At 36.6% G+C, this 16,322-nt stretch overlaps 1 protein-coding gene across 2 annotated transcripts in view; it reads right to left on the reverse strand.

Moving 5' to 3' along the window:
* Positions 1–16,322, reverse strand: part of TTC7B (tetratricopeptide repeat domain 7B) — a 147,024-nt gene that overhangs the window by 74,352 nt on the left and 56,350 nt on the right. For both annotated transcript variants that reach the window (XM_072865636.1, XM_072865634.1), the window contains exons 8-11: positions 13,192–13,255; positions 7,919–8,056; positions 2,289–2,372; positions 935–1,039 (exon numbers count right to left, since the gene is read on the reverse strand). In XM_072865636.1, coding sequence (XP_072721737.1) covers positions 935–1,039; positions 2,289–2,372; positions 7,919–8,056; positions 13,192–13,255 — 391 coding nt within the window. The remainder of the gene's footprint in view (positions 1–934; positions 1,040–2,288; positions 2,373–7,918; positions 8,057–13,191; positions 13,256–16,322) is intronic.

Below are 16,322 nucleotides of genomic sequence, written 5' to 3' on the forward strand. Positions count from 1 at the left end.
TGCAAAAAAAAAGCATAGCCACGCAGACCTCTGCATCACATACAGTATTGCTGAATGTATGTGAACTCATAAATAGAGAAACATGTAAAAGATCAGGGTTTAACTGCAAACCGACGCTAGCATACCATTTAACAATCTAGAAAGAAAAAAAAAAATCTGAATCCATTCCAGTAAATGTAAATGCTAAGTACAGTAAGCTACTCCATATGGAGTCAATCCATAAGGAACAATTTATAGAACTAGGATCTACGTTAATTATTAAGAATGTATTTTTGCCAGACTCAGCAAGTCATGTTTCTGCTACTGCACTATTTTCTCAATTTCTGATTGTGACCTTTCCCTCGTCTTTTCCTCCTTTTTTAAATACACTCATGCTTCTAAAAATTACACGTCTATCTTGAAAACCACACAATGTACTTTGATCACCTTAATGTTTTTTGTACAGACACACCAATTTCGAGGTATCTAAAATACAACTCCAGTAATATTTTTTAAAAAGACACTGTCCCTACTAGGAATTCATAAACCCCAGCTGTCTGCAAACATGGTGTCACCAGAAGAGTCTCTTGAATATGAGATTTGTCTCATTATCTTCCAAAAAAGGTTATTTTCCTCTTGCACAGAGGAAACGGAAGTCTAAGTTGCATTTTTAATCTCCGTATGCCTACATTTCAATTTCTAATACATTTTTAGCTGTGTCTTAGATCAATATAAAGATATGCTACCTTGATAAACACAACCATTGCTGTTAAATATTTTAAATTAGCCATGCAAACAGGGATGCACATGTGCATATATGTATCTGGGCTGTATTTTCAGAGATGACCAAGTGCACGTAGTCACTGTGCAAAAGGATTTGCTACAACCCTAAACCAAGATTTTCTTGCATTGTAGTACAGCTCTTGCTGAAAAGACAAAGAGTGGCAAAGCTTACCCAGTGCAGAGATCCCATACAGAGCTTTGCAGCAAGGAGTGGAATAGTTGCATCATCTGGTTTCAAACGTATACATTCCTTCAAGACTTTAACAGCTCGAGCAGACTGTTAAAAACATTTCCCATTGAAATTACTAAAAGCATAAATATGTTTCACAGATAGAAGATTCCTATTTCCACCATTTACTTTATTTTTCCCACGTGAAGGAGACTTTACTAAACATTTTGTTGACAATTTGTCACAACTCCTCATGCAAGTGAAACACAAGACTTTAGGCACTGCTGCCATTATTTAACCCCTATGAACTATCATTAAGTGTCCCCAGTGAAACATTTGCCCAGAGTGTAATTCCAATAGTATATGATTCAGAAAACAGTTTTGAGATGCATTTAAAACTTTGCTAGGCCTGTAAGCTCACAACATTTGAGCCAGGCAAATGAAAGAGCAGGAACAGGACAGAGTCTTCAGAACAAGCAGTGTTTTAGTCCTCTTTGGGAGTTACACAGCACTTAGGAATAGCTCTGATGTAAGATTGTATAACAGAGTGGCACTGCTCCTCTTTTTTTAATTCATTTGCCTCCATCCAATCACAGTTTAGAAGATAACTCTAACTAAACTGAGAATGAGAAGAAGAATCAAGCCCCTTCAGAACCAATGTGCTTCTAAAAATATTTTCTAAAGAAAATACAAATAATTCCTTTCCCCCATACTGAAGATAAGCAAATTACCCCCATTGAGAATGATCTTTTAGAAAATCAGTATTATTTATATTACATAATGAATGTGATTTATTTTCTGTAACATGACAGGGAAAAACAAAAGAAACCGAAAATAGAAGATTGCATCTGATAACATAAGTTCCTAGGTTATATAATTTTTTTTTTTTTAAATCCAACTCACTTTAGTTGCACAGAATACACAGTCTCCAAGACAGTAATATTAAAAAAAGACACAATCAGAAATTCCCAAAGGAAAAAAAAAAAGGCAAGAGCATCATGAATCAGCATTCATTTGTACCTAAGCGTAAAATTCATTCATCAAAACAGCACTTAAACAAGGTTGTTACTGGATAATATGATCTGGTATAATTCACTACTTATATTCAATTAGCTTAGCTTAACCTTGTTGGCAAGACAGTTCTTATCATCACTTTTCAGTCTTCCTAAGTTAGAAACTATTGAAATAACAACAGTGTTTGTACAGCACTAGGCATAAATTCAGGTGTACAGTGTACTTAGCTGATTTAAGGATTAGAATTATTTTCAAAAACACTATAGATTAAAATAATGGAAGTGCCAAAAGTTGTTATCAAAAGCCATCAATACAACAATTACATCCAAAAATTAAGACTTACTTTTCCTGCTGCCATCAAGGACAATGCAAATTGATACCAGAGATGGAACTCTTCAAACGCAAACTTCATGGCTCTTTCTAAACACTAATTTTTGGGGGAAAATTGTTATTTAAGGGCACATTCTTCAATTATTAAGAAGATACACTAGTATAAAAATTTTCTTACAAGCTCATATCTAAAATACATGTAGTTAAAAATGTAAATCATTCAAATAAGTTAAGTGAAAACAGCTGCCAGATTCTACACGGAAAAAAAGAATTGAACAGAAAACTGATTTCCCATTTATGATGTTTGTTTAAATACTCCTGCTGGCACTGTCCTATTTAGTCTGAAAGAAGGAATGATAAATACCAGCTTACTGAAGGTATCAGCTGCAAAAGGCAGGAGATAAGTCTTAAGTGAAAAGGAAAACTGTACACGCACTCTTCCTAAATTGTGAACCTTAACAAGCAATGGCACAAGGACTTATCAGTACCGCTTAAAAAGGGGGGAAAAGGTTCACATGACAGTACTATTTCCATTTTTAAGAATTTTAACTTCACATTCCATATTCTGCTGATATTTTCAACTTAACTGAATGCCAAAAGGAAATTCATTATTTACTATAATGAGATTAAATATATTAAACTAGCATTATATGCTAATTTTGAAGGTTTCATATCTGCTGTTGTCAGTAAGAATTATTTCACTTTGCTGTGCTCATTTTTACTAATCAGGCCAGCTCCAGAGAGTTGAAAGGTGCAATACTTTTCTGGATTAAACTGATTTAGCAATGAACTTCCTAGTCTGCAGAGTCCAATTACATGAAGCAGCCTTTCTGCTCTGATAGCTATAATGTATATACTAAACTGTAATACCATGAATTATTTTTCACATTCAAACTCAGCCTTAACATTACAGAAAGCACAGCCAGGTGTGTAGCGTGTTCCCACACTTTAACAGAACCTGAAGCAAAGAACACACTGAGGATGAAACAAAACAAATACGAGAAGTGCGATATTTGCAACATGTAAGTAATGTGTACTAGAATTTTTCCTACTACACAATGTCCAGTATCAAGACTACTGCTAAACAGAATTTGTATTAAAGTATTATAGAGGAATGAAGTTTTTAAAAACAAATTCCTTCTAATACTGTTGTTACAAATTCGTCATCAGATTGTATGTGTAGGAAGTTAACTAAATATCTGTTAAGAAAACCAACACGGGATTTATTTTCCCATTGGACTTTCTTTCCATCAGTGGAAGCAAAAAGATCACAGCAAGGAACAAATAAGTTAGTTACGTGTGATACCTTCTATTACTTTGGATACTTCACAGAGATGCCTAGGTAAGGCACACTCGTCCACCTCCCTCCATGAACTCGGCAGAAAACAAAAGTTGCTAAATCCCTTTCTCTCTCTCTCCACCAATTAGTATAACTATGGTGCTAACCTGAGTGCCTCTAAATGAAGGAGAATGAATTCAGGCTTATCTTTTCAAATACAACTCACTATACCTGTTTTGATACCAGTGTAATTTCAGCATTTCTTCCAGAACTCTGACCTACACCAGCCATCTAATCCCAGAGATTCACACAAACAAGTAGTCCATGGAAACTTAATACTTAAAGTCAAAGTACGTTTATAACTTTTTAGGCTGCCTAATCATACTTTCTTCTCCCATTTTTACATATTCATATATGTATACACGTGCACTAATTATATAGAGGTACTTATTCACAATTAGAAAAATAAAAATCTTATTTTCTAGGCCTTGCTTACTTAAAAATTAATTGCCAATTCTAACTGGCAGAAAATAAAGAAGTTGGAGAAGTTGATACTTTAGGTTTTTATAATTTTGTACTTATAGGGACACAGGACACAATTGTAGATTATTCTAAAAGGCTTGAGTTTCAACGTACTAATGATCTATTTACCGTTCTTTTTCCTTGACTTCAAGTTCTATTCATTCAGTATGAAATGTGACATGTTCCATGATTTTTTTCTTCATAAGATCACAAAATTGGCAGTTAGCATGTGCCGGCGGTAAGGAGTATATGTGCACATACGTGTATGTGACCTACACAACAACACGAACACCTCATAAACTGGGTTCTTCTGAACCAAGTAACAACAAGTAATTTCAAAGAGCAACAGGCTCCATCAAGAAATCAATGAGAAATACATAACAAGCAATGGTACCCTGGAAAACTGCAAGTTAAGATAACGTTCAGGATAATGGCAACTGACTTAACTAATTGAAAACGCATTCAGCACAATAACTCTCCTGAAAGGCAGGAATGCAGCTGGTGATATTGCCTTGTAAATAATCACAAATCACTATATGGACAGGTAATGTTGAAGGCATTACTGAATTTTGTTGCTTAGCACTATGGTCTCCTCCTGAAAAGAATATGCTTGAAGTTAGAGAGTTGAAAGATGAGTATTTAGGAAAATTTCTGGTCTGGAAAACATCTCTCCTAGTAGGACATTGATAAGCTCATTATGTCATATCCTATGAAGCTTAAAAACCAACTTGATGACAGTCAAGAGTACTTTTATGTAGGAGAGAATTATGACAGTAGAAAAGTTCTTTGATCTAGTTGAAAAAGCCATAAGAAATTGAAAGCCCATGGTATACAAACTCCATAAAGAAATGAGACCTTTTCAATTAAGAACATGACTCAGCATTAGAATAGTTTAGCAAGGAAGAGGCAGATTTTTGGTCATTTAATGTTCTTATATCGCAGCTAACTACTTCTGTAAGTAATCAGCTATAGCTAAACCAGATGATGATAAGATACTGGAACTGGTGGGTGAATACCATTTCCACAGTTAGAACAATGGTGCTTTCTGACTTGAAGCTACACCAGCTCCACTAGAACAATTATAATTAGCTCACAGAGAATGAAGCTGGCAAAAAATTACACTCCTATTACATAACTGAACAGAAGGTTTTTACATTTCAAAATTTGTGTTTATTGTAATACTTAGTATTACAATATATATAATATTTTATATAGTTTTAAAATATTATATATTAGTATACCAAGTATTACAACATATATAATATTTTATATAAGTATAATATATAATATATGTATAAGTATACTAAGTTATAAAAGTTTCAGACTATGGGCAGCAGGATTTGAGTGCAGATATCCTTGAACCACTCACTAAACTGTAAGGGCTTCTTAAAGCCTATGTTTTCTGCTGTGCTTTGGATGACAAGAACTGGAACAACTGAGATGTTCTAACCATTTCCTGATAAGCTCCTGCTTCAACTGTATATTTAGAGTACCTGTATGCTAAAATAACTATTGTCTATTACATCAGGTCTTCATAAGATTATTTTTTTCATGTTCAGAATAGTTACTTCATGGACATATAATAAATATATTTTAATTATTCTGTATTGAAAACTATTTTTCAACATATAAGAAGAATTTTCTATTTTTCAAAGAGAACATTTCAAAAGAATATACATACAATTTTGATGGAATATAACTACAAAGATGCTAGACCCGTATTAAAAAAGAACAAGAAAAGACCTTAAAACAAGCCTTAGGTAGGCTTCAGGTGTCAAAGCCCAAGGCAGTGGCTAAAACCCCTCAGCTGAGAAGCTGGTCAAACATGGAGGCTCTTTAACTTTCCAGATACTCGTGGTTCTGCTTTTGTCTGTAACCAAGATCACCACCAGCACAAGCAACTTCTAAAAGGCACTGAAATCCAAGATCTAAGTTGAGTTAAAACATCTTCCATTAGTTAGAACATTCAACTGTGCTCAAAACACAGCGGGACAAGGAACAGGCAGTGGTACTTGTCTGTCAGCTACATGGGCTAAACCAATCGCACAAGCAGTGAAGGAAGCAAGCTCTATGCTTTTCTCCCCATGAAGGGACTAAAAGGCTTTCATCCTACCCTTCAGGGTAATGTCCTAGACTTCAAGGTACATGGCTAAGAACACAGATACCTCTAGCTTTCTTGGTAAATCCAAAAAACCCTTCTCTATTAAGAAAGGCAAGAAGAATTGCAAACAAGAAGCTGTGTCTATTGTGACATAAATACTACAGAAATACTACTAAGATTTCCACAGGAGACAATGGAGGAATCCCAGGAATGTGTGATGTTCCCAGTAAGATAATGGTTGTTTAACATTTTAAAAAAGACAAAAAAATCTCACAAAAAAAACCCCCACCACACCACCACAGACAAAATAAAATAACTAGAATTGGAATCCAGAGCTACTCTACTCCTGCCTAGTTGCTAGGCTAGTATATAAAAAGGAAAGGTTGTCAGCTGCTTAAAGAAAAAAGAAATGAAAGTTACCTTTTAAGCTTTTTGGTTTGTTTGGGTTTTTTGTTTGTTTGTTTGTTTGGGTGGTTGGTTTTTTGTTTTTTTGTTTGTTTGCTTGTTTGTTTTACAATTATGTCGATGTCTATCCTTTAAAAAGTTCTAGACTAAAATATATGGAGACTCATCTCTTGCAGCTTTGGTGCAACCGCCTAGAACTTCATGAAGGTGATAGCGTCTGTAGCGGCAAGTAAATGGCAATATTCCTGATTAGATTATGTTGTAGGGTGACAGTCCTGTGTGAGCTTTCATACTTCTTAGTTGAGCTTTCATACTTCTTAGTTTTGTGAAAGACTTTCTATTGTACTGATTAAAACTGACTTGTATGCCCAACTTGCAGCTATGAAGTACTTTCAAGAAGAATACCCAAATTCACAGCTTAATATCACAGGAGATGCAGATTAAAGGGTGACTATCAACATATACCAGAGGAGAACTGGGGCATTTTTTTCATTTTTATCTTAATAAAAGTTCTCTATTATGGTAGAGAGACACCATTTCTCAGCAAATCAATCCCTGGATATGCCTTCCTACCATAAATGCTGAAGTATTCTTTCTGGATACCAATAATTAATCATGGTCCGCAATGGTATCCTGCTGCTGGGTGAGCACTGTTTGGAGCAGCAGAAAGATCTGCTCTGCCCAAATTGCTGTAGTTGTTTCTCAAATATAAAACTGTTAACGATACGTGAAAATTTCCGGAAGAAGTAAGTCGCCACAATCTAACAAAACACATGCAAGTTGCATAACTGAACACAAGACATTTGAGACAGAGAACACACTTTTCTCCAGACCTGAAAAAGTAATACATTTCCATTTTACTAACTTCAAAGCCATATTACAAACTATGAGGACTTTAGAGCACTCCAAATATTATGAAGTGTAAAAGAAAGTTTTCTTTTGAAATAAAACATCACAAATCCTTTTTCTAGGTATTTTTATCTATCACTTATATCCACAACGGCTTTTATCTTTTGCCATTCCTTCCTGCTGTCTCCATTTAATGTGTATCCTAAAGTTAAGCAGATCCATGCCTCCCTGCCTAAAAACCACGTGAATTGCTGTGCCACTCCACATTTATCACACCTTTCACACAATCTCTGTGCTTGACCACCTCAAGTCACTTGTATAAATTTAGACAGTAAACTTTTTGGGGTGGAAACTACCTACTGTATTTATACAGTAGTCAGAATAACAGTGTCCTATATTTGTTTAGCCCTTAAGTACTACCACAGTTAACATGATTAACAGAAATAGCAACAAAGACACAGTTGAATATTCACTATTATCGACAAACCTCTGAGAGCATTTCATATTGGCCTCTTCTTCCCAAGGCTATAGTAAGTAAATCGTAGACTACAGATGCACTTTGCAAACTGATGATACGATCATTTTTGTGTTCTGGTATTCTGCTCAGTACAGCATCACGGTTAGCCTGAAACATACCATGAAAAAAGAAAAAGTCATCCATTGTTATCCATCCTGTATTTTTGCTCAGGTAACTACCATTCTATTCAGACTGACAGTCAGCAGTTGATATAGTTGATACAGAGAGACAGTATCTGCTACTCATTTATAGGTAGCAAGAACCGCCAATTTTATACATTAGTGGAAAGATTTATGTTTCTATATGGATCTATTTTTAATTACTTGATTCTAATTACATAAATTAGGTAACATATTTAAAATTATTGAAGAGTTCTCAGAAACCAAATAAGGGGGTCTTTTTAATATAATGTATATTCATCTTTTTAATTTTATTTTTTGTATGCAGGTAAAACATATTAAGAAGGATCTTCAAATCTTCTATTCCATCTTTTGTAAAATAAGGCAATCGATTTCTTTTCTCTTCATAACATTATGACACTACCCTCTCACTTGTGAGCGGTAACCTGCCCAGGATAACCACACAATCACCTTCAGGAGTTAGTAGTGAGAAGCAAAAACTGTCCCTGGTTCTGAGCACTGGTTTGGAATCAGGCCATGTTTGCAGTAAGGCTTTGTACTTTCAGTCCTGTTTTGTGAAAGGCATATGGCAAACCTAATTCCTTAATTAAACTTCTCCTTTTGAGAAGGAAGAAAGCTGAGCTAGAACAGGATTAAGTGAATTGACCATGTTCACAAAGAAATCCTGTTAAAGAACAAAGGATAAAATTCAGGTCTCCCAGTAGCTAAGATTACCTATATTCAACGACCCAGTACTTCTCTCACTATACCATCAAGCCGCTGAAAATACCTTATCTTGGTATCTTATCTATTTCTAAATTTCTTGACATTTAATATTCCCATTGGTACAAATGCTAGCATATCTGCTAGTCTGAAGTCAGAAGATCCTTTTCTCTCTCTGCCTCCTCCCTCTTTTTTTTTTTTTTTTTAATTACACAGGGCATGGCCCCCCTTACTTAAATACACTCAATTTTAATGGGCAGCTTATTTGCCCCTTTTTCAGAGTGGAGGAATGACATACATTAAGAACTAACAAATCGTTTCTCTGCTTTAACAGGGTAACATTTTAAGCTCTGAACATACTCAATACATCTTTAAAATTAGAATAATTAAATACTGAAAGAAATTTTCAAAGAGATACATGGAGCGTAAAATGCACAGACATTTCAGGATTTATCAACTGAATAATCCACAGCTTGGTTTGAAAACACACACCCCCACACATGCACCCCAAAACAGACAATTTGCTTTCTTTTGATCAAGGAGTCTTTGGCTTTTCCTTTCTACACTGCATAAATATTTAGTCAGCTTCAAGAACTTCTTCCTTTTTAACTCCACATTTAATCATTGTTTGACTCAATTCCTTGCAAGTACAGAACAAGCTGTGAACTAGCACTTTTTGTGAAAAAGTGGCTGACAATGCCAAAGCAGTATTACAGGAGAGGATGCCTTGTAACTATTAAAGATATCTTATACACTTGAACAATCATTTTCTGCATAATTATAAAACAGAATGTACGTACAAACTTAAGTGCTCAGCATTTCAGAACTGCCACAGTCTCAGACACAATAAAGTGACAATTAGTTAAGCTGCAACGTGTCAGCTGGCCACACTTACCCTATACACACTTTAAGCCTGAGGCAAACGCAAGCAGTATAACTTAGTTCACCCACAGTGCAAAAAGGATATGCTCAGACATTTTACCATCAGCTAAGAATAACATATAAGGCTGAGCCGAGGAGATGGTGATCAGTGGGACGAAGTCCAGTTGGAGGCCAGTAACTTCTGGTGTACCCCAGAGATTGATACTGGGCCTGATCCTGTTCAAAACCTTCATTAATGTTCTGGACGATGGGGCAGAGTACACCCTCAGCAAGTTTGGTGTTGATACAGAACTAGGAGCAGGAACTGGTACCCCAAAGGGCTGTGCTGCCATCTGGAAGGACCTCAACAGGCTGGAGGAATGAGCTGACAGGAACCTCATCAAAGGCTTCAACAAAGACTTGGAAGTGCAAAGTCCTGCACCTGGGAAGGAACAACTCCAGGCACCCGTACACGCTGGGGGTCACCCAGCTGGAAAGCAGCTTGGCAGAAAAGGACCCAGGAGTCCTGGTGGACACCAAGTTGAACAGGAGCCAGCAACGTGCCCTTGCTGCAAAGAAGGCTGGTGGTATCCCAGGCTGCATGAGCAGGAGTGTTGCCAGCAGGTTGAGGGAGGTGATCCTTCCCCTCTATTCAGCACTGGTGAGGCCACAGCTGGAGTACTGGGTCCAGTTCTGGGCTCCCCAGTACAAGAGAGATATGGAGCTACTGGAGACAGTCCAACAAACAACCACTAGGATGAATAAGGGACTGAAGTATCACTTCTATGAGGAAAGGCTGAGAGAGCTGGGACTCTTCAGCCTGGAGAAGAGAATGCTCAGGTAGGGAACCTTATCAATGTGTACAAATACCCGAAGGGAGGGTACAAAGAAGAGGGAGCCAGGCTCTTTTCAGTGGTGCCCAGTGACAGGCCCAGAGGCAGTGGGCACAAACTGAAACACAGGAGGTTCCCTCTGAACATCAGGGAACACTTTTTTTACTGTGAGGGTGACTGAGCACTGGCATGGGTTACCCAGGGAGGTTGTGGAGTCTCCCTCCTTGGAGATATTCAAAATGCATCTGGACACAGACGCAGCCTGCTCCAGGCATCCCTGACAAAATGACTTCTGGAGGTCCCTTCCAACATCAGTCATTCTGTGATTCTGTTATTACAGCTCAGCTGACATGCAGCAACATGTACACGTGCTGTAAAGTGAAGATGTCAGTCCTTCACATCCCACCTTTCTACTCATTCCTGTCTAGATAAGGAAAGGTTGGTCTATACTTTGCAAGTGTAACAGCTAGAATACAAGGACGTCTTACAGTAAGAGTGATGGCAGAGTTGCAGCTGAGTTTCCTCATTATGCATGACAATACACTGTAGCAGCAGTCATGGGGCTAAAAGAGACATTTTGTACTCTAAAATGTACCTATAAGAGAATTAGAACACTTGAAAAGCACAGAACTATCTTTCCCAGAGCATTTCTTTCATAAATACTACAATTTAAATCTTACTCGAAGCATCCTTTCTTAATTCAGAAACTAAGGGAACCCAAGGTGACGGAAAAGTAGCATTTATAATCTACTAGCAAGATTCTATTTTCTGGATATATGTTGCACTAGATCTAATCCAAATAAGTTATGATGTTAGAGTGCACCACTTCCCTGAAATTAGCAGTATGATTTAGGGCTTGTATATAGACAGTGATTTGATTACTTTTACTTACACAAAATGCTACTTATATGTCAGATCATCATTCTATTTTCCAATATATACTTGAATAAATTCTTGAAGGACAGGTCTTGACACCTTATCTGTGTTTTTAATAATTCACAGACAATGCTACTTTAATAACACAATACCATCTCAAAACACCAATAATTACTCAGTCTTCTGTAACTGTTCTTATTTCTTTCCCAAACACTGGTTTCAAAATCATAAATTACATACTACTTCATAACTACTACAGCTAGAAAGTTAGCATGCTGAAGTAACAGCTCTCAGAAAGGTAAGTTTGTAGTGATGAATATTTTTCTGCTCAATCTTCCCCCCTCCCCCCAAACTAATTTGAACAAATGGCTTAGCCAAAGTAAGTCAATCATGTGAAAGATTTTATACTCCCCCGAAACAAACTCTTTTGCCTCAGATAACCTGCAATAATTACTTGAAAAGAAAAAAAATACTGAAAGCTTACTAAGGGTATATGCTCTACAGTGACAAGCATTTGATATAATTAGGCAGATCTAATTCACAAAGGAAAAGCTGTAAGTAACCTAAAAGCAGACTTAACAGGGCAGTACTTTAATTTGGTTTTTGACTTCTTAATGCTGATATGCAAGGAAGTACACATGCAAATGCAGTAATCAGTAGTCAGATCCTGCAGAACTGGGACTGCTTCCACTTCACACCATGACCACAGTTCACATCAGAATTCTGTATATCGCCACAAGCTGCTCAGGCACCTTACAGAGGCACAGGCGGCCCCTTTCAGTGGTAAGTATATACTGCAGCAAAACCAACACATGATATATGGAAATGTTTCCTCAGTCTAGTTTTCTGGTGACAGATTCTGTCATGAACATTGCATTCCACTAGGAATGAGGAAAGTAGTTTGCACTACAATGTACGTGTTTGCCACTTTAAAATAGTTCAAATAGGACAACGTTCACTAAAATGTTCTGATCCTATTTAACTGTATCAAAACAGAAATTATGCCAGAGCATCAAAATGTTTGAATCGCCTATAGAACTTAAAAGACTAAGTCTCATTGATGTGCAGCGAGACAGACTACTATATGATGCCTGAGATTCTAGAGGTTCCACCCCTCCAATTAGAAAAACAGCAAAAATTCCAGCTTCAGCTTTTCATTTCTGCCATTTCAGCACATATAACTGACCTGGTATGAGAATGTCAGTATGTGGCAGTTGATAGATGACTAGTAAAATCATACTAGAGGCAAATATGAAAGGGTGATGATAGGCACAAGTAGGCCATCGAAAGGAATCACCTATTGAGGAAATGAGGACATAAAAAAAAAAAAAAATCCAGTAGCAAATGCTGAATGTCAGTATCTTTAAAAATCATTTACAAATCTGAGTGACATCTAATGTTTAATGCACAATGGAAAATACTTTTTGGCTATGTTTATTATGCTCATCTAGTAGTCTTTGATTCGGTTTTTACAACAAAAATAACTTACATTTTCAGCCTGTCTGAATGGCAACCAGCTGGTGAACAGTGGTTCATACTGGTAAGTGATGCCAAATGAAAGACCTGGCTTTATGTTCACCTGCCTATGGTTAGAAGGAGGCTAGGTTCAGCTACTCTAAAGGAGAAAAGCTCCTATTCATAACACTTGAGACCTCATCTTGCTGGCTCAGAGGAACAGAAGCTTGAGTTTCAGAAGTGACTGCCTGCTTTCCTAACAGAGAATAAAACACAAGTCAAAGTAAGGCATGACAAAAAAAGTTCTATTTTCATTTAAAAAAACCAAGGAAAACACACACATACAGCACATGCACATTCACTCCATTTTACCTACCATAGATTCACTAATAAGCAGCAACAGTAAGGCTTCTTCTGTATTTTCTTGAGGACAAAAGATGCTGTTCAAAACAAGAATTTAATTATTTAAGCAGAAGACATTACTTTTAGGAGTAGCTTACACAAATATAGTAAGAGTACTGTAAAAAATTGAAAATTTCCAGAAAAGATAACAGAGAGTAACTTGCATGGAAAAAATGATTGGTTAAAATGCATTTCTTTGCAATGCTCTAAATTTGCATTTCAGAAAAGTTGGCCAAACACAGTAAGAGAACAAAACCACCACAGCTGTCAGAGTTGAACACATTCAAATATCCCAAAATGGCACATAATTTGACAACTGTAAAAACTGTACCTATAGTTTAACTAGCCTCTGGCACCTAATCTCTCCGAGCTGAATCTACATCACTGATTTAAAGGTTGGCAACAAGAAACTCTCTCACAAGAACAAGATAACTTTTGTATTTTAGGTAATATGTGAATAAACACTTCTATTAGTCTTTCATCAGATATGCTTGAGAATTGTTTTCCCGATGCATTCAATAACTGTGACTATTTTTAAATAGAGCCATGGCAATCTCTGCCTCCTTGCCATAACCACTGTTACTTCCAAGCACTTAAAATATTTGGTTTTAATGAAGTACACTTCCTTATGACTTAATACTGAAGGTCTGCATAGGACTAGTTTGCAAACTTTACTGCTTTCTCTGAACACTGGATGCTTTCTGAATACTTTTCTATGCTGGCGGACAGACAACAGTAGTCTGCATTGGATACATGACTGGTAGGAATTCATTCATTCATTCTCCCTCTCTCTCTCTCTCTCTCACACACACACACAAACAGTGACTGTGTTTTAACTCTCCAGATTTCTTTCTCTAAACTGTTTCTGAATTAGCACAAGTACTATTTCCTGTTTTCAGACCAATAGTTCCTCAGTTAACTGCTTAAATGTAGAAAATAACTTATTGTTGTTAATAAGCAATTCCTATAGTCCCAAGGGTGCTTACACTACAATAAATTACAGACAGGAAACTAAACTTGTCTGAGATTAAAACATCTTTTGGGGTTTTTTAAATGCACTGGAAATTTAAGCAGTAATTAAATGCCTGAAGGGTAATGGAAACTAAAACACATCTGAACTCCAGGTGGTTTGAAAGCAAGGTTGTGAATGTACTGTGGTAATATACAGCAGGGCAGGTAATATACAATAAGACCCCAGGGCAGTTGTTTTGTTGTCGGATTTTCATTTTTTAATCAATGCGAGTTGCTCACAAGACTGTGAAGAGTATTCTAAGTCTTTAGACATTTTCATTTTTACTTAACAAAGAAATTTCAAAACAGAGTTACTCATGAATAAGAACCACCCAGGACAGGGAATGAGGAGTGAAGAGGAAGCATCAGAGCACTCCCTATTTACTTATACAGCCTTCAATGCAGAATTTAGCAACCTGGAAGTAGATTTAACCTGACCGACTGGCAATGGTTCCCAGAAAGCAGAATAATGATTGGAAATAGCTGCTGGAGAAATTACTTTCTAGGAGAAAAAAGGGAAGTTGCCCCAAAGAGAACTACTAAAAAGTCACTTATCAAAACAAAAGCAAACATTTTCTCCTACAACTTTGAATATATTTTGGTAAATAACTTGATGTTTGTCTCAAAAAATGAAGATCCTCTTCATGCAGAAATTACTGGGAAATTTCTTTGACTTGTGTACGCAAAAAGCTCAATTTAGTTGACTGAACTCAGACATTTTCTGTGTCTCCTGACAGATGCAGGCATAGGAGTAAAGTAATTCCAAGGTAACAGGGCAGAGCAAAAGAGGCAACTGGAAGCATGAAATGGCTACCAACCAAAGGTAAACCAAGAAGTTTAACATTTCTTCAAGTGAGGATAAAAAAAACTGAAGAGGCAGTTAACACTGAGATCTACAAAGTCATACATGGTATTAGCCAAACTACATTCACCATCCCCAAAAGAACACAGTACGCTTACTTTATGTAACAGGCAGCACATTTAGAAACAAACAGTACATCTCAGACTTAGACAGAATTGGTGGTCAGATGAATACCTAGGAAGAAGTTTCCTACATGTCTGTCTTGCTACTCATTGTCTTAGGTACTTGCTTTCAATCACTGCTGGAGATGAGATACTTGGCTAGACATGTTTTATCTGATCTGGTGTTAATCACTCTGATGTGACAAAAGAAAAGGATTTAACTACATGCTCTGTTGAAATTGTGGAACTCCTCACTTGCATGTCCCAAGAACAAGAAAATTACACTGAACAAAGCCCCACTTTTGCCAGGAGGCATGTTTCTACAAAAGGATGAGCTGAGAATGAAGAACTTTGAAAGACTGAGCCTGAGAAACCTGCTCGAAGTATTCTGGATCAAGGAAGGAGAGTTGCTAGAAATCTTTGAAGATAAAGGCCATTCTACTTGCTAGTAATAATGACACCATAATCATGTGGGCTTGCTGCTGTATAAAGTATTCATTAATGGAAATCTGCAATAAATGCAGCTAAACAACTCAAATGCCCCCAGCATGACAGTATTTTAGGTTACAATATAAAGATACTGTGAACACTAAAACAAAACATCTCTTCAGAACTTAAGGTAGGACTACTTCTATAAGCAGTCTACCATAGAAGCAGACTCTTTTGCACATAACAAGGTCACATTATGGAAAAAAGCTGTCATATTAACTAATAAGACATATATACTGTAAGAGAGAAACAGACTGTTCTTTAGGATTTGCTGTGTGAAACCAAGTAGTTGAATGAGAAAATGTGTGACACTGCATAAAGGAGATTTCCTCGTGTTTGGGCAATAAATGCATATTTTTTAAGTGCAGTGATCAAGGTGTATCCACAAACCAGGTACTTCCTTTTTACCAAAAAGTTTGCCTGCATGTACAGTTTGTTAATTATATACTTGCAGAGAAACACAGTAGTTGTTTTGGCAAACTGAATGTTCAACTCTATGCCTGCATCTTTTCCTAAAGCTCAAAAGACTGCTTTTTAATGACTTCACATCCTAGACATAGACAAGACTGAAATTAAAAAACTCACAATACCTGGGTTTTAATCCTACAGCTGGATAACAGTATTAAATAATTATTATTATTA

This window comes from Ciconia boyciana, chromosome 6 (assembly GCF_034638445.1).
Source record: "Ciconia boyciana chromosome 6, ASM3463844v1, whole genome shotgun sequence".
Lineage (NCBI taxonomy): Eukaryota > Metazoa > Chordata > Aves > Ciconiiformes > Ciconiidae > Ciconia > Ciconia boyciana.